This window comes from Prionailurus viverrinus, chromosome C1 (assembly GCF_022837055.1).
Source record: "Prionailurus viverrinus isolate Anna chromosome C1, UM_Priviv_1.0, whole genome shotgun sequence".
NCBI classification, from domain to species: domain Eukaryota; kingdom Metazoa; phylum Chordata; class Mammalia; order Carnivora; family Felidae; genus Prionailurus; species Prionailurus viverrinus.
Window position 1 is genome coordinate 170,181,134 of NC_062568.1, and position 25,411 is coordinate 170,206,544.

Consider the following 25,411-nt stretch of genomic DNA (forward strand, 5'->3'; position numbering starts at 1 on the left):
TGCCGTGGGACATGTGAGATAGGGGGCCAGGAGGGCTTCCTGGAGGAGGCAGCCAGGCCTGAGTAAAGATTACAGAAGACAGAAAAGGAACAATTGGGGGTGGAGGCAAGGGTATAAGTGAGAGTAAGAATTCTCCAGGCAGAGGGAGCAGAATGTGCAAAGGTCCAAAGCTAAGAGCGTGGAATGATTACAGAATAAAAGAAATAAGTGGCACAGATTGAGCACTGTTTGAGGCAAGCTCTGTTCATGTGCATCACATAGAATAATTCACATAATCCTTACAGCTCCTGTGTGAGGTAGGTGCTATTATACTATACGTGTTGCACGTGAGGAAACTGAGGCACAGTGCCCAAGGAGGTGCCTGAGGCCATCCGCTAGTGTGTTGCAGGGCTGGAATTGGCAGGCAGGCAGCCTGGGTCCAGAGGTAATACTTAAGCCACAGCACTGTCCTGCCCCATAGCTTAACTGTGTCCAGGATGGCTGGGCTAAGGCAGTTGGAAAGAGGAAGCCACAGAAGTGGTTGGGGCCAGACTCTGAAGAGCACTGAGTGCTACACCAAGAGTGTTTATGAGGGAATGGGGAGCTGCTGAGGGCTCTGAGCAGGGGTGAGGACTTGCTTGTTGTGGCTGTATTTCTCTTCCTGGGAGCAGTTTCCAGTCCAGGGTTAGACTTGTAACATCTCAACAGCGTGATCTCGAGGTCAGAGGCTGCCTGATGCACTTGGGCCTCGATGCCCTGTCCTTGGTTGGTGCCAGTTAGGTTCAGTGTTTGTAAACAGAATAAGAGGGACAAGGAAGAGGAGGCAGGTGGGCTCTGGAGTGAGATGCTTGGGTTCAAATCCTGCCTCTGACACTAGTAGTGAGACCCTGTACCCCCACCTCTTTTATAAACTTGGGATCATTTTGTATCATTTACAAAATCGAGACCTGAGGGTGTGGCTGTCATCATGAAGAGAAAGCAGGTTTGCACAGAGCCAGAACGCTGTTGACAGCCACAATTCCTCCCCATTCCCTGCCTGCCCTTGTGTACCTGCCAGCAGTGTTTCAGGGGTGGCTTAAAGGGGCCTTGCCCCACCCCCAGGTTCTCCAGCTGCCACCCCAAATCAACAGAGGTAACCACTCAGAAGTCTGGCGGTCCCACCTGTGTCCCTGGTCCTGGGATGAGGTGGTGCCCCTGGGTGGTGGGAAAGGCTCTGCCTCAAATCAGGGATGTGAAGAATGCTGATGCCTTGGCCTTGCCCATTCCTTCCCTCTGGGCCTCTTCATCTGTAATATAAGGTGGTCCCATGGTTGAGTCTTTGAGGGAGCTCTGACTGGGATGGAGTCCCAGGTAGGGACAGGTGGCCGTGAGGCGGAGGGTGAGGGCCAGGCCACATGTCCTGTGGGACCCAGCTGCATGAGTGGAGGAGGGGTTTGGGCTCATGCCAGGCCAGTGGGGCCCCTGCTCCTAACCGTAGCCAGCTCTAGTCCTAGCCTCCATGCTCCATTCCTAAGTTTGTGCTCTATCCACTCCCTGGAGACCAAAGAGGATGGCAGAGGTCAGAAGGGGCAGAGCCCACGGGCTGGGGAGGCCAGAAGCCTTCTTGGAGGGGGTGTAAGGTGTGCACATGGGCTTGAGCCTGGGAATGCCGATGTTTGCGTATGTATAGATGGGGCCTCAGAACAGGACTCTGGTTTTATTTTTTTGCTCATCATTTCCTTCACTCGTTTATTTATCCACTTCACGCACATGGAGCTCTCGGTGTGTCACACTCACTGTGTGTCAGGCCTGGGCACTAAGACAAATCCCCATCTGGCCTCTGCCCATTGACAGTGTGCCTTCTGAAAGTTTTAGTGCAGTGCTTCTCAAACTCGGCATTATTGATAGTTTGGGCCAGATAACTTTTGTTGTGGGGGCTGTCCTATGTACCATAGAATGTTTTTAGCAGTATCTCACCAAGTTGTGACAACCAAAACTGTCTCTAGACATTGGCAGGTACCCCTGGGGTGCAGGTCACCCCTGCTGAGAATCACTGGTCTAATGCTACCAATCTGCACACAGGTGGCACAGATAAGCCTGTGAGGTGGGTACAGTGACTCATGTTACAGATGGAGGCTCCAAGCACAATCCCTTCCTTCCAGGCACAGCAAGTCAGCAGCCACCAGGACCCTAGCTGTGGTCTGTCTGCCAAGCTTAGTCGCTTTCCTCCCTTTCCTGCTTCTCCCACTCACCCTAGCTGGATGGAGGGGCAGGGCCTAAAGAGAAGGCAGCCAGAAGCTGGCTGATAACTGGGCCCACCAGGAGCCTGAAGAAAGGGCTGGGTGGTGGGGATGACAGTCATGGAACTTCGTTTCTCAGGAGTGTCCAGAAGGGAGCAGGGAAAGCAGTCTGTTTCACAGATGAGTGAAGATGAGTGAGGTGGCACACGGGGGCCTGTTCTACCCCAGGACAGGGAGATTGCTGCTCCACAGAAGCCTGCAATGCCCGCTAGGGTTGCTGTTAGGCCTCTTGCACAGTGCTGACTTAGAGACAGGCAGCGGGGGAGAGAATGGCCTCCGTGTGGCCTGAGCTAGGCTTAGGGTGGAGACTGGACTTCTGCTTCCCAGCCACAAGCAGTCACCTGCACCTGGAAGGAAAGCTGCATGGTTCTTTGTAAATAATTGCCCTTCAAAGATGATGAAGCGCACGGCACAAAACCTCAAATTACTCGATTTTGAGGACAGCAGCAGGTTTCAGTTTAATGATGTATTATTTAGCTTTGCTATAGTAACAAACTGCTTACTACTACAACAACATTTATTTCTAGTTCACGTTACGATCGACTCTACAGGCCAGTTGCTTCAGCTCTGCTCCACGTGTCTTGCCATTCTGGTACCCAGGCTGATGGAAGAGCCCCTACCTGGGAAATATGTTCATGACAGAAGGAAAAGCACATGAACTTACCAACCTTCTGTCTGGACACGTCCACCCACATCCCTCTGCATCCCCTGGTGGGTGGAGTAGGTACTGCAAGACATCACAGGGCTGCAGGTGAGGCCACGTACTTACTACCCTCTAGGGAGCAGGAGGCAAATGGCTATAGACAAACATACAACCTATGACAATGACTCAACTGCAAAGGTTTTTAAGAGGCGCAAGATCCTAAAATCTGAACACTGAAGGGGAACAAGTCTGTCACAGTTCTCCCTACCATACAGGTCAGAAAAACTGGTCAACTTTTTAGGGGTTTTGGACCCATTGATAGGTCTTTACAGGTGCAGAAACAGGAACTGGCTTTCCTGACCCCATCTCACTCCAAGGGTCTACCGTCCCCATACAGCAAGCCTCTCTGCTCATGAAATACCTGCAGGCTGGAGTCTCTAAGCTTGAATGCCTTAAAATTACTCGCGTGGTTTGAGAGAGAGCTTCTCTGAGGCTGCCAACACCACTAAGGTCCAGAACCATGGCACTGGATCCTGAGCCTGTGTCTACAGGTCAGTACTTCCTCAGGTCAGTTCCTGTGGTAATGGTAAGATGGTCCCTTCAGGGAATGGAGGCTGATGGCTAACACAGCTCACAGTGACTCCAAGGATGCCATGACCAAGGTACAATTTTGTATCAACAGAGGAGAGTAGAGACCAGCTGGAACTTGGCACTGAGCAAAGAGGATGTAGTTCAGGGAAGTCAGCAGTTCTTCCCCCACCATGATGCATGGAAGGACTGTCCCCAGGGTGGCAGAAATAAAGTGTTGGGTTCAGATGATTCCAGGCAGAGGAGAGTGAGGGATGAGATCCAGGGGCCTGGCTCAGTCACTTTACCTGATGCACCTTTTTCCCCCGGACGTAATTCTTAGAAAAACCAGAGGCTCCTACACAGACCAAAAATGCTGGTATCAGGGCTTTTACAAAGTACCTGCAGTGAACACAACAGAAGAGAGGGGTTAATTGAACTGCAATCTTAATCACCCATGCACCTTCCCAACATTCAAGGTGAACCTTTGGGTGTGAGTCAACATTAAAATGCAAGTTTAGCACATTTATTCGTTTGGTTGTTTACATATCTGGCAAATTAGCATGACCCTCTCCCTCTTACAACCTAGCCAGAACCTTTGGACCAGTCCTCTAGCATCATGCATGCCTGTGGCTAAACATCAAATAAGACTATAAGAGCAAACTTTCATTCATTCAAATTCATTCATTCACTCACTCAACAGTGTGTGCCCAGGGTAAATTGGGCTCTGTGCTGAAATGAGATTAGAAAACAAGGGGCGCCTAGGTGGCTCAGTCAGTTGAGCGTCTGACTCTTGATTTCAGCTCAGGGCATCATCTCACAGTTTGTGGGATCGAGCCCCGCATCAGGCTCTGCACTAACAGCACAGAGCCTGCTTGGGATTCTCTCTCTCCCTGCCCGGCCTCATGCTGTCTCGAAATAGTCAAAAACAAAAACCATCCCATGCTCAAGTTCTGAAGGGAGAGAGAGAAATAGTTAATGACAGCAAGACAATTGCAGAAGCATTTGTGAGATACAGCATTAGCCCAAAGGGCATGATGCCCTCTATAGGAAAGGGGAATCAGGAAAAGCTTCCTGGAAGATGCTGTGTCCATGTGTACTTTAATTTAGAAAAGGGGTAGTTGTGATGGGACATGGGGGAGCAAACGTCAGGAGGTGCAGGTCACCACAGCATTTGCTGTTGTTGGGGCATAAAGCAAGCAGAGTGGGGCAGGTTAGAGAGGTGGGCAAGGCCTCGGCCTCCCAGACTGAGGGGTATTAGCATTACCCAATGTGCTTGGATCTGGACAGAGGGGTCTATATATTTTGGCTCACCCGGTTCAACGTCTGAAATTACTCAAAACCTATCCTGGGTAGCCTCTTGCCTATGCCAATCATTTAGAAAGTAAACATTTCCAACAGCATTTACATTTTCTAAGAAGCATGAGATTGGCTTTCCTTTACAGATCTGCTTTGTTTAGCTTTTTTGGAGATGGGGAGAGAGCGGACCTCAGGCCTTTAAAGAAATGTGGTAATGGGCACCTGGGTAGCTCAGTCATTTAAACATCCAACTCTACCTCAGCTCTGGCCTTGATCTCAGGGTCGTGAGTTCAAGCCCCACACTCCATGCTAAGTGTGAAGCCCATTTAAAGAAATTTGTGGTAGTAATTTGCTAATAATGGAAAAAAGGAATAGCTCAAAAATTGTCTATGGACTGGAAGAGAGATTTAACACCAAAAAACAAAAATAAAAACAAAAACACCACTTGCCAAGAGAAGTCATATCATTATCTGAAGAAATCTTCACCTGCCAACCCAAAGCAGAAACATCAAGACCAGCCAGATCCCCACTACTGAGTTAGTCACCACATTACCAATTCTTACCCAGTTTGCCTCTGAAATCTCTCTACAATCCACCCCTTACCTCCTGCCTCACCATAAAATAGTACATATGATCTGTACGCTACTCTGTTTTACCTAAACATCCCCTGTGGCTCCATGCACCACGATCAGGATAAAGTATGCTCTGGAACAGAGCATTCAAGGCCTTCATGCATGGCTCCAACCCAGCTTTCCAGCCTCTTTCTCAGCACACCCAACCACCCTCATGTCCAACACAGTGGGCTTCTTTAGCCTAAATGCAAGACATTTGCTTTGCTCAAAGCTTAGGGAAAAATAGTCCAAGAGTCAATTCTCAAATCTACCCAGGGGATTCCCTCATAGTCCAGAACACCCTAAAGCTGAACAAACAGAAGCCAAATCCAACTGGCTGCCACAGCTACTAACAAAGACGCACTTAGAACAAGACTGCCCTTTACAGTTTACAAAACTACTGTGACTCCTACTCTCTTGCTGGCTCTCAAGTACCTGAGACAAATGTAGGCAAGAATTACCAGCCCCAGTCTAAAGATGAGGAAACCTCCTCAGGGAGGAAGTATGTGCTTACAGTCCCACAGCTCGTAAATGATGGTGTCTTGACTTGAAGAACCAATGTTCTTTTCCATATAACAGTATCAGGGGACACGGGCACAATTAGGAAAAGAGCGCCAACCCTGCTGTTTTCAGGTACAAAAGCCAGGCAGCTTGTCCCTTCTCAGACCAGCACCATTCGCTTCTCCCAGTCTGAGGGTGTCCTGGCTGCGGTGTAATGAGCAGAGTCACACTGAAGCCTATTTGGCCAATGACCTGAACCAGTCTCCATGGCTGCCATCTCAGTTTTATGTCCAGGGCAGTAGGGAAAGCAGTACAAGGCAATTAGCAGTGCAATGAGAACCTGGCTGTATCCCTGGGATGGTGCCTAACCTTCCCTGGTCTACTCAGCCTCATGAAGGTGGCTCACCTGGGGTGCTGCAGCACGTGCAACAGGGTGCTCTTGAGAGGCACCCGGTAGAGTTCTGTCCCACCATCATCCTCAAAGTAGATCTGCAAGAAGAATAAAGGTGCAGGAATCAGACACAGAGGGCCTCAGCAGCACTAGACATGTTGAGGCCAAGTCTAGTGAAAAGCTAAAGAGAAGGCAACTGTTGTTAGTTGAATGACTCTTCTATAGAGTTGTGGAATGTAAAGCACTCAGTCTTTGCCCATAACACCGAGAAAGATATTACCGGATCCACTTTTCTCCAAAGACAGAACCAAGGATCAGGGGAGAAAAATGATTCATTAACAACACTCAGCTAGTAAACAAAGAAACCAAGATTCAAGGCCAGGCCTGTGAGCCTTCGCTTCCCTAGCAATCAGTCCTAGACCTCTTAGATATGGGGGAAAAAAGGCACAGTAGCCCAAAGCAGGGGAACAGCCCAAGGAGGATGAGAAGGATGTCCACACGGGACAGCCCTGTGCAGGTGTCAAAGCCCACAGAGGGTTAGGAAGATGTCTGCATAGGAGGGCTGGCAGGGAGTGAGGGAGTGACGGGCTGGCCGGGAGTGAGCCCAGCCAGTGGAGGGCAAGCTTGCTGGGAGCTGGCCAGCCTAACCCAGGTGATAAGGGCTACCTTTTAGGACAGCTGTCCAAGATGAGGTGTCAGAGCCCATGTGGGATGAGAAGGGTGTCCTGGGGACAGCTGAGATGGGGTGTCACAATCAGAACTAACATATCAAACTAATTTCCTGATATTGGTGGTTGGTTGGGATTATGAAGGAAAATATCCTTGTCTGTAGGGAAATGATGCTTAAGTATTTAGGGGCAATGGGGCATCAGTTGGCATCTTACTCTCAAATGGTTAGAAGACAAAATCTTTGTACCCTAAGCTGTGATTAAAAAAAATAATGAGCCAAGACGGCAGAAGAACATGGAAGTTGTTTTTGCATCTCGCATCCATGAAATACAGCCAGATCAACACTAAATCATCCTGCACACCTAGAAAACTGATTTTAGAATTAACACAACAATCTGCACAACCTGAACCACAGAACTCAGCAGGTACATGGCACAGAAAGGTTAACTGGGGGAGAGAGAAGCCACGGAGGACAGGGAGCTATTTTTGCTTGTGGTAAGAGGACGGAGACAGAGGGAGAGTATGGGAAAAGCACCTCCCACTCCCCACCCCCAAAAAAAGCAGCTGGAGAGAAAGTGGAAAGAGCTGCAGGGACTGAACTAAAAAGAGAAAAAAGGAGGGGGTTTAAATTCTACTAAGACTCTATATAAACAGGGGGAGGACAGAATCTCAAACTCCACAGCTTGACACCTGACAGTGCTCTGGTGGGAAGGGCAAATCCCCAGAGGCAGAGTGAGGCCCGGGGGTCCTTGGGCCAGCAGACCCCGGAGAACAACCACATTTGCTGGTGCTGGAACAAAGTCGTTAAGGGTGAAGCCCGGTGCCAGATATGTATTGCGATTTTCCATAATCCCTGAAATGCTGCTGCTACATGATTCCGTGAACATTTTCTGGGGCGGGCTGGCACCCAGACTCAGTCTCTTGGCATTAGCAGCACAGTCCCATGAACATTCCTGGGGGCAGGCACCTGGCCCTTGCTCAGTGAGACCCTCTTGCAGAGGGGCAGAACAGGTCAAAGCCGCAGTCCCTCAGAAATAAGGGGTCAGGGAAAACAGCTGCATCTGAGATAAAAGGAGGGAGGTGTTGCCTGGGGCTTGGTCATGGACAGTATAAAAGCAGGGAGTGGACGGAAGCCGATGACAAAGGTCAGGTGCACAACTGATGATTGGGGAGAACAGAGTTCCGATACTAGAGACAGGGTAGCTGCCTTTCACCCCTCCCACACATGCACATACCTACAAGCACCACAACAATCCACCCCAGTAAGCTAAACAGCGACATCTAGTGGGGAACAGAACCATTACCCTAAGCCCCACCCAACTGGGCCAACCTTACTCTTCAGGAACACTACAAGTGTCTCTGCCTGCTAAGTTTATGGACTATAAATTGCTTCATAGTTTGACTTCTAGGGGAAAATGATGTAATTTCAATAGTATTTCAGTCTGTTCATTGGTCCATCTATTCAATTTTCTTTTTTCCTCTTTTTGTTTCTTTTTCTTGAATACAGAAAGAGAAAAAATTTATTATTTTCAATTTTTATTGAAAATATTTTCCTTTAATTTTTTTCTACTATATTTTTTACGTTTTTGTAAATTTTTCAAATTCTATTTTACTTATTTCATTTTTTTTCTATTTCACTGTATTCATTTTTTTCAAATTTTCAAACGTTTCCTTTTTTTTTCTTTTTTCCCCTTTTTCCCTTTTTTCTGTAATCTATCTTTCAACAACCAGACTGAAACACACCTAGGATCTAGCATCATTTATTTGAATTTGTGTGTGTGTGTGTTGTTTTTAATTTTTTAATTATAATTTTTTTGACAATTCCTTTTCTGCCATCAAAATGACAAAAAGAAGGAATTCACCCCAAAAGAAAGAGGAGGAAGAAACGACAGCCAGGGACTTAACACAGATACAAGCAAGATGTCTGAACCAGAATGTAGAATCATGATAATAAGAATACTAGGGGTCGAAAATAGATTAGAATCCCTTTCTGGGGTGATAAAAGAAGTAAAAGCCAGTCAGGATGAAATAAAAAATGTTGTAACTGAGCTGCAATCTCAAATCGATGTCACGGTGGCAAGGATGGATGAGGCAGAGCTGTGAATTAGTGATACAGAGGACAAATTTATGGACAATGAAGCAGAAAAAAAGTGGGAGACTAAGGCAAAAGTGCATGATTTAAGAATTAGAGAAATCAGTGACTCATTAAAAAGGAACAACATCACAATCATAGGGCTCCAAGAAGAGGAAGAGAGAGAAATAGGGGTAGAAGGGTTATGTGAACAAATCATAGCAGTAAACTTCCTTAACATGGGGAAAGACACAGACATCAAAATCCAGGAAGCACAGAGGACTCCCATTAGATTCAACAAAAACCAACCATCAACTGGCATATCACAAATTCACAAAATACTCAGGCAAGAGAAGAATCATGAAAGCAGCAAGGAAAAAACAGTCCTTAATCTACAAGGGAAGACAGATCAGGTTTGCAACAGACCTATCCAGAGAAACTTGGCAGTCCAGAAAGGAGTGGCAGGATATATTCAAGGTGCTGAATCAGAAAAATATGCAGCCAAGAACTCTTTATCCACCGAGGCTGTCATTCCAAATAGAAGGAGAGATTAAAAGTTTCCCAAACAAAAATTAAATGAGTTTATGACCACTAAACCAGCCCTGCAAGAAATTTTAAGGGGAACTCTCTGAGGGGAGAAAAGATGGGTGGGGGTGGGGGGGGAGACCAAAAGCAACAAAGACTAGAAGGGACCAGAGAACATCACCAGAAACTCCCACTCTACAAGAAACATAATGGCAATAAATTCATACCTTTCAGTACTCACTCTAAATGTCAATGGGCCTGTCTCCCTTCTCCACCAGGAAAAAATAAAATAAATGTCAATGGACTAAATGCTCCAATCAAAAGACATAGGGTAAAAGAATGGATAAGAAAACAAGAACCATCTATATGCTGTTTACAAGAGACCCACTTTAGACCTAAAGACACCTTCAGATTGAAAGTAAAGGGATGGAGAACCATCTATCATGCTAATGGTCGAGAAAAGAAGTACCCATACATACATCAGACGATCTACACTTTAAAAAAAAGACTGTAACAAGAGATGAAGAAGGGCATTCTATCATAATTAAGGGTTCTTCCACCAAAAAGACCCAACAATTGTAAACATTTGTGCCAAATGTAGACGCACCCAAATATATAAATCAATCACAAACATAAACGCACTGATAATAATACCATAATAGTGGGGGACTTCAACACCCCACCTACAGCAGTAGATCATCTTAACAGAAAATCAACAAGGAAACAATGTCATTGAATGACACACTGGACCAGATGGACTTAAAGATATATTCAGAATATTTTATCTTAAAGCAGTGGACTACACATTCTTCTCCAGTGCACATGGAATTCTCCAGAATGGATCACATTCTGGGACACAAATCAGCCCTCAACAAGTACAAAAAGACTGAGATCATACCGTGCACATTTTTAGACCACAACGCTGTGAAACTCGAAATCAACCACAAAAAAAATTTGGAAAGATAACAAATATTGGAGACTACAGAACATCCTACTAAAGAATGAATGGGCTAACCAAGAAGTTAAAGAGGAAATTAAAAAGTACATGGAAACCAATGAAAATGAAAACACCACAGCCCAAAACCTCTGGGATACAACAATGGCAGTCATATGAGGGAAGTGTATAGCAATCCAGGCCTTCCTAGAGAAGGAAGAAAGGTCTCAGATACACAACCTAACCTTACACCTTAAAGAGCTAGAAAAAGAACAGCAAATAAAACCCAAAGCCCGCAGAAGACAGGAAATAATAAAGGTTAGAGCAGAAATTAATGCTATCGAAACCAAAAACAGAACTGATCAATGAAACCAGAAGCTGTTTCTTTGAAAGAATTAACAAAACTGATAAACCACTAGCCAGTCTGATCAAAGGGAAAAAGGCCCCAAATAAATAAAATCAAGAATGAAAGAGAAGAGATCATAACCAACACAGGAGAAATAAAAACAATAAGAGAATATTATGAGCAATTATATGCCAATAAAATGGGCAATCTGGAAGAAATGGACAAATTCCCAGAAACATATACACTACCAAAGCTGAAACAGGAAGAAACAGAAAATCTGAACAGACCCATAACCAGTAAAGAAATTAAATTAGTAATCAAAAATCACCCAAAAAGCAAGTCCAGGGCCAGATGGCTTTCCAGGGGTATTCTACCAAACATTTAAGGAAGAGTTAACACCTATTCTCTTGAAGCTGCTCCAAAAAATAGAAATGGAAGGAAAACTTCCAAACTCTTTCTATGAAGCCAACATTACCTTGATTCCAAAACCAGACAAAGACCCCACTAAAAAGGAGAACTATAAACCAATTTCCCTGATGAACATGGATGCAAAAATCCTCAACAAGATATTAGCCAATTGGATCCAACAATACATTAAAAAAAATTATTCACCACGACCAAGTGGGATTTATACCTGGGATGTAGCGCTGGTTCAATATCCACAAAACAATCAATGTGACTCATCACGTCAATAAAAGAAAGGACAAGAACCACATGATCCTCTCAATAGATGCAGAAAAAGCATTTGACAAAATACAGCATTCTTTCTTAATTAAAATCCCTCAAGAAAGCAGGGATAGAAGGATCATACCTCGAGATCATAAAAGCCATAATATGAGAGACCCAACACCAATATCATCCTCAGTGGGGAAAAACTGAGAGCTTTCCTCCTGAGATCAGGAACAAGACAGGGATATCCAATCTTGCCACTGTTATTCAACATAGTATCAGAAGTCTTAGCCTCAGCAGTCAGACAACACAAAGAAATAAAAGGCATCCAAATTGGCCGGGAGGAGGTCAAACTTTCACTCTTCGCAGATGACATGACACTCTATATGGAAATCCCAAAAGATTCCACCAAAAAAACTGCTAGAACTGATTCATGAATTCAACAAAGTTGCAGGCTATAAAATCAATGCATAGAAATGGGTTGCATTTCTATACACCAACAATGAAGCAACAGAAAGAGAAATCAAGGAATCGATCCCGTTTACAATTGCACCAAAACCCATAAAATACCTAGGAATAAATCTAACACCAAAGAGGTAAAAAATCTATACACTGAAAACTATAGAAAGCTTATGAAAGAAATTGAAGAAGACATTAAAAAAATGGAAAAATATTCCATGTTCCTGGATAGGAAGAACAAATATGTTAAAATGTCAATACCCAAAGCAATCTACATATTCAATGCAATACCTACCAAAATAATACCAGCATTCTTCACAGAGCTAGGACAAACAATCCTAAAATGTGTATGGAACCAGAAAATACCCCGAACAGCCAAAGCAATCTTGAAAAAGAAAACTAAAGCAGGAGGCATCACAATCCTGGACTTCAAGCTGTATTACAAAGTTATAATCATCAAGATAGTACAGTACTGGCACAAAAACAGACACACAGATCAATGGAATAGAGAATCCAGAAATGGACCCACAAATGTATGGCCAACTAATCTTTGACCAAGCAGGAAAGAAAATCCAATGGAATAATGACAGTCTCTTCAGCAAGTGGTGCTGGGAAAACTGGACAGCGACATGCAGAAAAATGAACCTGGACCACTTTCTCACACCATACACAAAAATAAACTCAAAATGGATCAAGGACCTAAATATAAGACAGGAAGCCATAAAAATCCTCAAGGAGAAAGCAGGCAAAAACTTCTTTGACCTTGGCTGCAGCAACTTCTTACTCAACACGTCTCCGGAGGCAAGGGAAACAAAAGCAAAAATGAACTATTGGCACCTCATCAAAATAAAAAGCTTCTGCACAGCAAAGCAAACAATCAGCAAAACTAAAAGGCAACCGACAGAATGGGAGAAGATATTTGCAAATGACATATCAGATAAAGGGTTAGTATCCAAAATCTATAAAGAACTTATCAAACTCAACACCCAAAAAACAAATAATCCAATGAAGAAATGGGCAAGAGACATGAATAGACACTTCTCCAAAGAGGACATCCAGATGGCCAGTCAACATATGAAAAAATGCTCCACATCACTCATCATCAGGGAAATACAAATCAAAACCACAATGAGATACTGCCTCACACCTGTCAGAATGGCTAACATTAACAACTCAGGCAACAACAGATGTCGGAGAGGATGCAGAGAGAGAGGATCTCTTTTGCACTGCTGGTGGGAATGCAAACTGGTGCAGCTACTCTGGAAAACAATATGGAGGTTCCTCAAAAAAATTAAAAATAGAACTAGGCTACAACCCACCAATCGCACTACAAGGTATTTATCCAAGGGCTACAGGTATGCTGTTTTGAAGGGACACATGCACCCCTTTACATGTGCACCCTTTATATTTATATTAGTTGGCCAGTGTTTATAGCAGCACTATCAACAATAGCCAAAGTATGGAAAGAGCCCAAATGTCCATCGATGGATGAATGGATAAAGTGTGGTGTGTGTGTGTGTGTGTGTGTGTGTGTGTGTGTGTGTGTGTGTGGAGTACCCTGGCAGTACTACTCAGCAATCAAAAAGAATGAAATCTTGCCATTTGCAACTATGTGGACAGAACTAGAGGGTATTATGCTAAGTGAAATTAGCGAGTCAGAGAAAGACAAATATCATATGACTTCACTCATATGAGGACTTTAAGAGACAAAACAGATGAACATAAGGGAAGGGAAACAAAAATAATATAAAAACAGGGAGGGGGACAAAACAGAAGAGACTCATAAATATGGAGAACTGAGGGTTGTTGGAGGGGTTGTTGGAGGGGGGATGGGCTAAATGGGTAAGGGGCATTAAGGAATCTACTCTAGGAATCATTGTTGCACTATATACTAGCTAACTTGGATGTAAATTAAAAAATACACATATACACACTCAAAAAATAATAAAAAAATAAAACAAAAAATAATAATAAAAAGGTCTCAACAATGGAGTATTATTCAGCCTTAAAAAGGAAAGAAATTCTGACACAGGGTACAATATGGATGAACCCTGAAGACATTATGCTAATGAAATAAGCCAGACAGAAAAAGACAAATAGTGTATGGTTCTACTTATAGGAGGTTCCTAGAGTAGTCACATTCATAGAAAGAGAAAGTAGAATGGTGGTTGCCAGGGGCTGGAGGAGAAAATAGTTACTGTTTAACAGGTCCAATGTTTCAGTTTGGGATGATGAAATGAAGATGGATGGTGGGGATGGTTGCACAACCATGTAAATTAAATGTACTTCATGCTACAAAAGTATGCATTGGTTCAAATAATGAATTTTATGTTCTGTATAATTTGACACAATTTTTTCTAAAGGCAGTAAAAACCTACCCCCCCCCTCCCAAAATCCCATATAGGAACAAGGTAAAACATCTCTTACCTCTAAATTATTAGGGCAGTATTTTTGCTCTAAGTCCCAAGAGGGTGTTTCACCAAACATCACCATCAGATGATCAATAAACCTAAGGATATAACATGTACTTTCTGGGTATCCGTAACTCATGATCTATTTTCCTACATCACAGGCCCTGGACACCCATACATAGAGGTATCAAAAATGTATAAAACATGAAATGCAGACCCAAGCCATTCTGATCCCAAGCCATCTGGCTTAAGCCAAAATGTGTATGTGTATCACTCGTCCTTTTTTTTTTTTTTCCCCAAGTTTATTCATTCATTTTTGAGAAAAAACGAGTACGTGAAGGAGGGAAAGAGAAAGAGGGAGAGAGAGAATCCCAAGCAGACTCCATGCTGTCAGCACGGAGCCTGACTTGGGGCTTGAACCCACAAACCAACCATAAGATTATGATCTGAGCCGAAATCAAGAGTTGGCCACTTAACCAACTAAGCCACCCAGGCAGCCCTCACTTATCCTATTAAATGACAGTAATTTTCTTTAAACTAACTCAGGGTTAACAACATACCTTACATTTAGCTGCATTCTAAGCATTAACCCTATGAAATCACATGTTAAAACTGCTAGTTATATTTTTCCTAATACACACTTCAGTTACCATGCATATACTATCTACAATGACTTCCTATCTCACCAGAGATATGTATTAGGGCTTGGCAAACTCTTCTGTGGTGCTCTGCTTGTTAGCCCAGTCTAGACAACAGTGCGACCTGTGTCTGTCACTACAAAGCTAGTTATAGTTAGTGAAGGGAGAAATGAGCTCCAGGATAGAGAGATTATGACAAACCAGACTGTTAACCCTCTAAACTATACTCGGACCTCCTCAACCAAAAATTTCCTCTGCCGAGACAGCAGGGAAAGGCACGCAAGCAAGAACAAAGGGCTCTTGGGCAAGTAAATACCTGGAGTCCTCGTGAAAAGCAGCGATGAAGTCCGACTGGGTGTGCTCTGGGTACAGAAAGAGCACGGGCCAGCTTAACCTGCCCTGCTCATCTACACTCAGCCTGGCTCCATAGCGGTTCTCCGAGCTGAGCCGATCCAGGGAAAGCTCACCTAGATCTTCTGAGTCTGAATCTTCATCCTCACTGGCAGCTTCAGAGACTAGCTTGATGTTCCTAGCCTGGATTAAAAACATAAAAACACACACACAAACCTTATCGTGTGGAAGGATCCAAGACCATTTCAATAACAGGGAAACCATCAAACTGTGAGCTTCCTGAGGGTCAGCTCTACACAGGATTCATCTTCATTACCCCTGAGGCTTGGCACAGCAGGGAGAACTCACCTTGACCAGGTGGTGGACCACATGCTGGACCCTGCGTCACAGAGACAAGCTAGATATGGTTCCTGCCCTCAAGACCCTGCTTGTGGTCTAGTGGGCACAGAGCTATGGAAATAAGTACAATATAAGGTAAGAAGTGAAGTTGCAGAAATGCAGACCATCAATAATTAATTTAGCCTGGGGGCTGGAGATGACTGGGGTATGCTGGGTCCTGAGCAATGACTATGAAAGGCAGAGAAGTTGGGCAGGGGCTGCGGGGAGGATAGGTCATTCCACCCCAAGGAACAGCATATATAAAGGCACAGAAAAGATCAAGAGCAGGCATATACAAAAATGGTAAGTGTGTTGGTTTAGCTAGGACATAGAATACTAAAAATAATGCACACTGACTTAATCTTGGCTGTCTCGTGGAAATAAAGATAAATCAAAGGTCTGAACAGAAGAGTTGCCTCTTTATGTATGTGTGTGGAGGCTAGCACACGCAGGGAAAGTTACATGCGATCCAAGTTACTTTTAGTATCTCCTACATCAGGGGTTGGCAAACTTTTCCTTAAAGGATCAGACAAATATTTTAGGCTTTCTGAGCCAAATGGTCTCTGTTTGAAATTACCTACTCAACTCTGCCACTGTAGTGTGAAAACAGCCATATGTGACACATAAACAAATAGGCAGGGATGTGATCCACTGGTTGCAGTCTGCTGACCCCAGTTTTAAACCATTGGTAAAATATGGTTCTGTGTATACAACTGTTAGAGCAATTCTTATGAACACTGAAGCTTAAGATGCAGGGTCAGACTAAAGGAGAGAGTCGAAATCAGGTCTGTATACAAATGTCTGGGCATTGCAATATTCTACATTTTATTTTAAAATATGACCACATCCCTCACTATGGATGATTAGCTGGAGAATCTAGAGTATTACATTCTGTTAACAGGTATTAGCAGATTGCTTGTTGTGGGGGAGGGACTAGTGGAGTGCATCTTAGTATGAGGGTCTCAAAGTCAGTAAGTAACTTTATTTATTTATTTTTTTAACATTTATTTATTTTTGAGAGACAGAGCATGAGTAGGGGAGGGGCAGAGAGAGAGGGAGACACAGAATTCGAAGCAGGCTCCAGGCTCTGAGCTGTCAGCACAAAGCCCGACGTGGGGCTCGAACTCACGAACCATGAGATCATGACCTGAGCTGAAGTTGGACGCTCAACAGACTGAGCCACCCAGGCGCCCCAAGTAAGTAACTTTAATGGTGCATAATTTAACTCAACAAAAAATGAAACCAAGGGCCTACTCCACAATCTCATGGCGGGTATCCTCTCCCTTGTGAAGACCAAGCAAGCCAAACCTCTACAGGTGCCTTGCTAGGTATCCAGGTGAAAACATGGTTTGGCTCAGACTACATCCATTTAAAATGCAGGGAAGAAAGGACAGGGTCAAATCTTTTTGTTATAAAGGAGCAGCTTCCTAAAAATTCAGACTCTCTCAGGGTGCAATGGCTCAGAGCAAGGACCTGGCTCTGATACACATCAGCTGTGCAAGGTTTCTTCAGCTCTGAGACAAGATCATCATCTAGCAAAGCAGCAGATGGAAGATCTATCTCAAAAGGCTACTGTGAAGATTAAATACTGCTTAACCCATAGCAACTATTCAGTATAGATTACCTGAGATCAACACATGTACACAAGCAGGAGAGCTGACTGACCTCGGGGGATGGAACTCCAGAGCCCCTTCACCACACTGCTTCACCAAAGCAGAAAGAAAATGAACAAATTCAGGTAAAGCATCCCAAGAAAGGTTCCCAATAAGCTTGAGGATCAGTGGATTTAGCAAGACCATACGGGCCTGACGTTTGAGCACTCACCTTGACGGCCTGGAGTAAAGCCTTATTATGATTCTGCTCCTTCTTTTCTTTCATCTTTGCTTTTCTTATATCCCTCTGTTCAGTTCTCTAAAAATGAAATTGAGATCCATCATCTTAGGGAACTTGCTTCCTCTTCTGTTACCCCAGCCTGCTTCTTAATTATGATCTTTGGTATGTATCCAACCCAGGCTCCTGTGTCAAGCAATACCAGCGGCCTGATTCAGTTCAATAAACATTTCACAAGCACACATCTGGGGTGCCTGGCTGGGTCAGTTAAGCATCTGACTCCTGGATTTCAGCTCAGGTCATATCTCACAGTTCATGAGTTCGAGCGCCACACTGGGCTCTGCACTGATAGTGTGGAGCCTGCTTAGGATTCTCTCTCTCCCTCTCTAAATTAATTAATTAGCCAATTAATTAAACAAACTTTAAAAGCACATGTCTGGGTGCTTAGAATTCTTTAAAAATGTGAAAACATCCTTAGTTCACAGAATGTATAAGAACTGGCCAAAGGCTGGATTTGGCTAGTTTGCTGACCTCTGACCTAAAATATAGTACCAACCATACCTCAGCCTCCCCACAAAAGCCCCACAAAGGCTAACAATGGCTGGTAACTCTTGTCCATTCCTTCTCCAATCCAGTCTGCCAACAGAGCTGCAAAACTCCTTTCTGCTGTTAGGAAGTTTGGTTACACTATCCAGAGTACCCCACCCCACTGATACCACTAAAAACTATGTCCAATTCAGTGCCTTTACAGTTGAGCTACACCCAATCACAGTGTCTGGTCCACATCAGAGAATGATTAAGGATGATGTAGACTCTGTCCCCTGTTGTTTTTACTCTGATTTACAGGAATACAGTGGAGTGTTGTGGCACATGTACAAGTATTTATTTTAATATTTGTTTCAAATTCTTTGGGTATATGCCTAGTAACACAAATGCTGGTTCATATGTTAATTTTGTGGTTAATTTTCTGAGGAACTGCCAAGCGGTTTTCCATAATGGCTGTCATTTTACATTCTCACCAGCAACACACAAAGGTTTCAGTTTCTCCTCATACTTCTCAACATTTATTTTCCTTAAAAAAAAAAATCATGGGGCGCCTGCCTGGGTGGCTCAGTCAGTTGAGCATCCGACTTCCGCTCAGGTCACGATCTCCTGGTCCGTGAGTTCGAGCCCTGCGTCGGGCTCTGTGCTGACCGCTCAGAGCCTGGAGCCTGCTTCGGATTCTGTGTCTCCCTCTCTCTCTGCCCCTCCCCGTTCATGCTCTGTCTCAAAAATAAATAAAAAAGTTTTTTAAAAAATTAAAAAAAAATCATAACCAGGGGTACCTGGGTGGCTCAGTCAGTTAAGTGTCTGACTTCAGCTCAGGTCATGATCTTGTAGTTCATGAGTTTGAGTCTCACACTGGGCTCCACACTTACAGTGTGGAGCCTGCTTGGAATTCTCTCCCTCTCTCCCTCTTCCCTTCTCCCATTTGTGCTCTCTCTCAAAATTGATTAACTAATTAAAAAATGATAACCATCCCAGTGTGAAATAGAATCTCATTGTGGTCTTGATTTACATTTGCCTAATGATTAACAATGTTAAACATCTTTCATATGCTTTTTGGCCATTACGTACCCTCTTTGGAGAAATGTCTGTTCAGATCCTTTGCCCATTTAAAAAGTTGGATTGTCTTTTAATTGTTGAGATGTTAAGAGTTCCTTATATATTCCAGATAATGTCCCTTAACAGGAGGCGCTTGGGTGACTCAGTTGGTTAAGGATCCAAATCTTCATTTCAGCTCAGGTCATGATCTCATGGTTCATAAGTTTGAGACCACATCGGACTCTGTGCTGACAGTGTGGAGGCTGCTTGGGATTCTCTCTCTCCCCCTTTCTCTGCCCTTCCCCTGCTCGCTCTCTCTCTCTCTCAAAAATAAAACAGATAAAACTTAAAAAAAAAAAAAAACAACCCTTAACAGATACATGATTTACAAATATTCTCCCATTCTGTGGGCTGTCTTTTCACTTTCTCAATGGTAGCCTCTGAAGCACAATAGTTTTTACCTTTGATGATGTCCAGTTTATCTATTTTGTTGTTTTTTGTGCTTTTTGTGTCATATCTAAGAAACCATTGCCTAATCCAAGGTCATGAAGATTAATGCCAACATTTTAAGAGTTCTATAGCTTTGGGGTGCCTGGGTGGCTCAGTTTGTTAAGTGTCTGACTCCTGATTTCAGCTAGGTTGTGATCTCTCAGTTCATGAGACTGAGCCCCACATCAGGCTCAGTGCTGACAGCTCCAAGCCTCCTTGAGATTCTCTCCCACCTCCCTGTCCCCCACCTCCCATCCCTTCCCCATGCCCTCTCTAAAAAAAAAAAAAAAAAAAAAAAAAAAAAAAGAGTTTTGTAGCTTTGCTCTTCCATTTAGGTCTTTGATCCATGTTGCATACGAAATGAGGTAGGAGTCCAAATTCATGCTTTGCATGGGGATATACAGTTGTTCCAGCATCGTTTATTGACAAGACTGTTCCTTCCCCATTGAATACTTTAGGTAACCTTGATGAACATTAACTGTCCATGAATGTGAGGGTTTACTTCTGAGCTCTCAATTCTGTTACACCTATAGGTCTGTCCTTCTGCCAGTACCACAATGTCTTGATTACTACAGTAGTAAGATTTGAAATTTTAGTAAGATTTGAAATTGGGAAGTGTCAGTGCTCTAACTTAATGCTTTTTAGGATTGTTTTTGGCTATTCTGGGTACCTCGAATTTACAGATGAATATCAGAATCAGTCTGTCAATATTCTGCAAAGCAGCCAGTTAGAAATTTGATACACACTGGGTTGAATCTATACACCAATTTGGGGAGCACTGTCGTCTTAACAATATTAAGATGATTCAGGGGCGCCTGGGTGTCTCAGTCGGTTAAGCATCTGACTGCCGCTCAGGTCATGATCTCATGGTTAGTTGAGTTTGAGCCCCACGTCAGGCTCTGTGCCTACAGCTCAGAGCCTGGAGCCTGCTTCGGGTTCTGTGTCTCCCTCTCTCTCTGTCCCTCCCACTCTCACACTCTTCTCTCTCAAAAATAAACAAAAAAATTAAAAAAAGATCTGATTTATGAATGTCTTCCTATTTTCTATTTAATTTCTTTAAACAATGTTTTATATTTTCAGATTATAAGTTTTATGCTACTTTATTTATTCCTAAATATTTTATTCTTTCTGATGCTATTATAGATGGAATTGTTTTCTTAATCTCATATTTGGAATGTTCACCAACAGCTTGCTAAACTAATTTATTAGTTCCAATAGATTTTTAGTGGATTCCTTAGGATTTTTTATATATAAGATTGTATCATTTGTAAATCAAGAGTGTTCCTTCTTTTTTGAAGGATAGGTTTGCTGGATATAGAGTTCTTAGTTGACAGTCTTTCTTTCAGCACTTTGAATGACAATCCATGGAACCCTTTGGCTTCCGTGGCTTCTGATGAGAAATCAGCTGTTACTTTTATTGAGGCTCTCTTATACGTGAAGAGTCACTTCTCCCTTGATGCTTTTAACATTCTTGTGTTTGATTTTCAACAGTTTGATTATGATATGTCCAGGTACAGATTTCTTTAAGTTGATCCTACTTGGAGTTTGTTAAGCTTCTTAGAAGGGTAGATAACTGCTTTTTATCAAATCTGGGAAGTTTTGGCTTTATCTCTTCAAGTATTCTTTTGTCTCTTTTACTTTCTCCTGTCCTGGGACTCCCACGTCTGTGATGATATACTTGATGGCATCCAACACGCCGCTCAGTCTCTCTTCATGTTTCTTTATTCTTCTTTCTGTTCCTCACGTTGGGTGATCACAACTGACCTATCTTCACAGTTCTGCTGTTAAGCCCTTTAGTGAACTTTTCATTTCAGTTATACTTTTCAACTACAGAATTTCTATTTGATTCTTTTTTATAATTTATTGATAGTCTCTATTTGGTAAGACATTGTTCTCATTTTTTTTTTAATTCTTTAGTTCTTTCTTTTGTTCTAGAACATACTGGAAAGAGCTGGTTTAAAGTCTTTATAAGTCTCATGTCTGGGCTTCCTCAGGGACATTTTCTATTGATTTTTTTCCTGTGTAGGGATCATACTTTCTTATTTCTCTGCATGTCTTGTAATTTTGTATTGAAAACCAGACATTTAAAATAATACAATATGGCAACTCTGGAAATTGCATTCTCCTCTTTCCCCTCCAGTTTTTGATATTGCTTCTCCTATTGTTTTAATTACTTTCCTGAACTAATTCTATAAAGCGTGTATTCTGTTTTATGTGACATGAAAGTCCCTGAATAGTTAGTTTAGTGGTCAGCTAATGATTGGACAGATTTCCCTAAATGCCTGAAGGCAAAAAGTCTCCCACTCTTTGCTGGAGGGCTCTCTGTGCATATTGTGGCACACCTTCAACACTCACCCACTGTTTACAATGCAGCCTTAGCCTTCCCTTACAGCTTTCACAGAGCCTCCAAGTCAGCCAGAGGTAAAAGCTAAGGGCCTTCTTAGATCTTTCCTGAGCACATGCATAGCCCTGGACACGCATGTGACCTTGTAGATCTTCAGGAATATGTTGGAGCTTTTCAAAGCCCCTGCAGAATCTCATTTCCCAGCTTTTCCTTTTAAGTATTCTGGTAAGCCTACTGTTTGCCCTGTTATGCACTATCTCAGGCAGTGGCAATCTTAACTAATTCCTTCTAATTATTTCTGACACACCCCTTCTTCCCACCCAGCTCCCCCAACCCCAAAAGCTTTTCATACTGGGATAGCTCGAAGATGAGTTAAATTAAATCAGCCTGGTGAGTGGGGTCTTCTTGGAAACCACCCAGATGGTCAAATAATGACAATTCTCTAGGAATGGGGCTTTGAAAGGGCTCTAATCCTATCTGCCTCCTCTGGTGGCTGCCAAGCTGCTCATTTTCACCATGATTCTTTCAAGGCTACTGTGGTAGTAGGGAAATGGAAATAGGGAATAGGAGATGGGAACAGGGTAAGTAAAAATGTCACAAAGCTTGCTCTGCTTACTGGAGGTTCAGACACTTTTCCTGAATAAACACTCCCTGATTGCTGCAAGCCTTTGGCTCATTTCAGAGTTCTGAAAAAGTTGACGGACCATTTTGCCAGTTTTCCATACATTTTTATCAAGTAAAGAATTTTAGCAGGTCTTTAATTGGCCATTTTTGCTGATGTCACTTCTCTCTGCCAATTTATCTACTTGTTCTATCAATTACTGAGTGATGTTGACATCTACACCTATTTGTAGATTTGTCTCGTTTATCAATTTTTTTGCTTCATGCATCTTAAAGTGCTCTTCTTACTTTACATACATATTTAGAATTGTTAAATGTTCTTGATAAGCTTTTATCATTTAAAAAATTCCATACTTTATTTCTGGTAATAAATACCAGATGGTATTGATGGCTGTTTTGTCTGATTTTACCATCACCATATGAGGTCTGTTGCGTACACACACCAAGCACACAGGAATCCAGAATTAGTTTATACTCAGATATAGAATAATCCTGATACTCAGCAAGCAGTGTTACCTATACCCAATATCAGGCTTTGGAGCCCTGAAATATTCCTTTAACTGTGCCTGTGCTACAGAACCTACAGCTTTCATTTAGGTCCACTATGGGTTTTTTTGTGGATTAGCTTGGCTATGGCCTTACACAGTAGCCTACGAGACATTCTCTCAGTTACCTAGGTTCAGAATTCTGTCACTGAGCCATGTGAGTCAACAGATATCTACTTTTTCTATCATTTTATATGTCCAGAATGACCTTTGACTAAAACCTACCCCTTTGTAGGGCCAGCTGAAGGCTCCCATAGCACTGAGAATTCCCCCTCCATAGTATAAGCAGTGCAGACAGACCTAGAACAATAATCAGGAGACTTGAAGTCCAGTTCCGGCTTTGTATTAATAGACATGCGAGGCAGTGACGCATAGGGACTAAGCACGTGGACTCTAGACCCAGACTGCCTGACTCCGACGCCCAGCTTCACCACAGCTACGTGACTTAGGCAGGTTCCTAATCTCTATGCTTTAGCTACCTACTCCTGAAAGGTGAATCAGAATAGTTCCTACCTTGTAGGGTTGTTGTGTGGTTTAAATGAATTCATTTAAGTAAAAATATTTAAATAGCACCTGGAAGATACAGCCAGTAAATGCTATCCAAATGCTGGACATTATTTTTCATACTGATGGTATTCTGCCAGTATTACTGTTTTATCATCACTGTTGCTACTATGTGCCAGAAATAGCATTTCATCAGCAAGTTATAGGTGTCTTAAGCTGGGAGTTATACAACGCTGGCAGAAGCTTAAGGTTTTGTTTAATGTTCAACAAAAGCTCTTTCAAGAGCTTTACCCAGTGTGCAGGCTACATTATGGCAGTCTTATGCCATTTCTTATTTATTCAAATCATAATAGCCACAAACTTATCAACTCCTTATAAGTCAAGAATGTACTAGCACACACATATTCTCATTCAACCCTCATAAAAACCTGAGGCATATGTTATGTCCACAATTTTCAAAGAGGGGATTGAGTTTCAGAAATATCAAGAACTTGCCCATAGTTATGCTCTCTCTTGTCTGGAATGCTCTCCACTCCCCACACCCCACCCTCCAGCTGAGTAAACTTTTGCTCAATCTTCAAGAGATTAGACAGAAGCATCACCTCTTTCAGCCAGTCTTCTCTGCCATCCCCATTGCTGCCCTGCTTTCACCCAGGGCAGAGTTAGATACTACTACTCTATATACTATATTTCTTGCTTGCCTCTGTCACATTATAACTATAAACACATTATAACTATAAACAATAAACTTATTTGTGTTCTCCAGAGTTCCAAAGATAGGGAATAGTTCTGGGTTTGGTTTTTGTTTTTGTATGTTTATTTATTTTTGACAGAGAGACAGAGCGCAAGCGGAGAGGCAGAGAGAGACGGAGACACAGAATCTGAAGCAGGCTCCAGGCTCTGAACTCTCAGTACAGAGCCCCATGTGGGGCTCGAACTCACAAACCAGGAGCTCATGACCTGAGCCAAAGTCGGATGCTTAGCCGACTGAGCCACCCAGGCGCCCTGGGTTTTGTTTTTCAAGAAGAAAAGTTGAGGTGCCTGGGTGGCTCAGTCAGTTAAGCATCCAACTCTTGATTTCAGCTCAGGTCATGATCTTGAAGTTCAGGAGTTCAAGACCCATGTTGGGCTCTGCACTGACAGCAAGGAGACTGCTTGGGATTCTCTCTCTCCCTCTCTCTCTACATCTCCCCTGCTCATGCACACTTGCAAGCGCATACACTCTCTCTCTCTCTCTCAAAAAAAAAATATAAACATTTAAAAAAAAATAAGAAAAAGTTTACAACAACCCAAAAGATACAATCTGGGAAATACTAAATAATTAATGCAGAGTAACAAATGCCAACTGGCTACTGATTCTGCCACCTACCTTCAGTTTGTCTGCTTTAGCCCTCATTTCCAGAAGCTTCTTCTCTCTGGCATCTATCTGCAACCCTTCATCACACCAGTTCACAGCCTCAGCAAAATTTTTCAGTTCCAAATGGCATAAGGCACCTGTAGAACCCAGAACCCTTAATATACGTGGACAATATGCATGGAAAGAGGCCTTCTTAAACAAGAACCCCCACCTCCACCAGCCAGCATTCTGAAGGGAAAACATGATTAAAGCCCCTTGTACTGCATTCCCCAGACAAGGAAGAATATTTTGTGTATCTTAGATCAGAAAGATCTCTAGGGCCCATTCAGCTCAAAACTCCTGTAAGCATTCCTGGTATTAAGGGCTTTTAAAGTAGGGAAAGCTACAGCTTAATGGCAAAGAGCACAGACTTTGGA

The 25,411-nt window shown here is 43.0% G+C and overlaps 1 protein-coding gene across 2 annotated transcripts in view; it reads right to left on the reverse strand.

Annotated features, from left to right (window-relative positions):
- Positions 1 to 2,690: 2,690 nt before the first annotated feature.
- The window catches only part of TTC4 (tetratricopeptide repeat domain 4), a 31,793-nt gene continuing 9,072 nt past the window's right edge, over positions 2,691 to 25,411 (reverse strand). The window contains exons 5-11 of one of the 2 annotated variants that reach the window (XM_047872213.1): positions 25,008 to 25,132; positions 23,360 to 23,434; positions 17,546 to 17,632; positions 15,309 to 15,526; positions 14,371 to 14,452; positions 6,286 to 6,368; positions 2,691 to 3,870 (exon numbers count right to left, since the gene is read on the reverse strand). In XM_047872213.1, coding sequence (XP_047728169.1) covers positions 3,768 to 3,870; positions 6,286 to 6,368; positions 14,371 to 14,452; positions 15,309 to 15,526; positions 17,546 to 17,632; positions 23,360 to 23,434; positions 25,008 to 25,132 — 773 coding nt within the window. In that variant the 3' untranslated portion in view covers positions 2,691 to 3,767. The remainder of the gene's footprint in view (positions 3,871 to 6,285; positions 6,369 to 14,370; positions 14,453 to 15,308; positions 15,527 to 17,545; positions 17,633 to 23,359; positions 23,435 to 25,007; positions 25,133 to 25,411) is intronic. The other variant, XM_047872215.1, reaches the window with a different exon arrangement.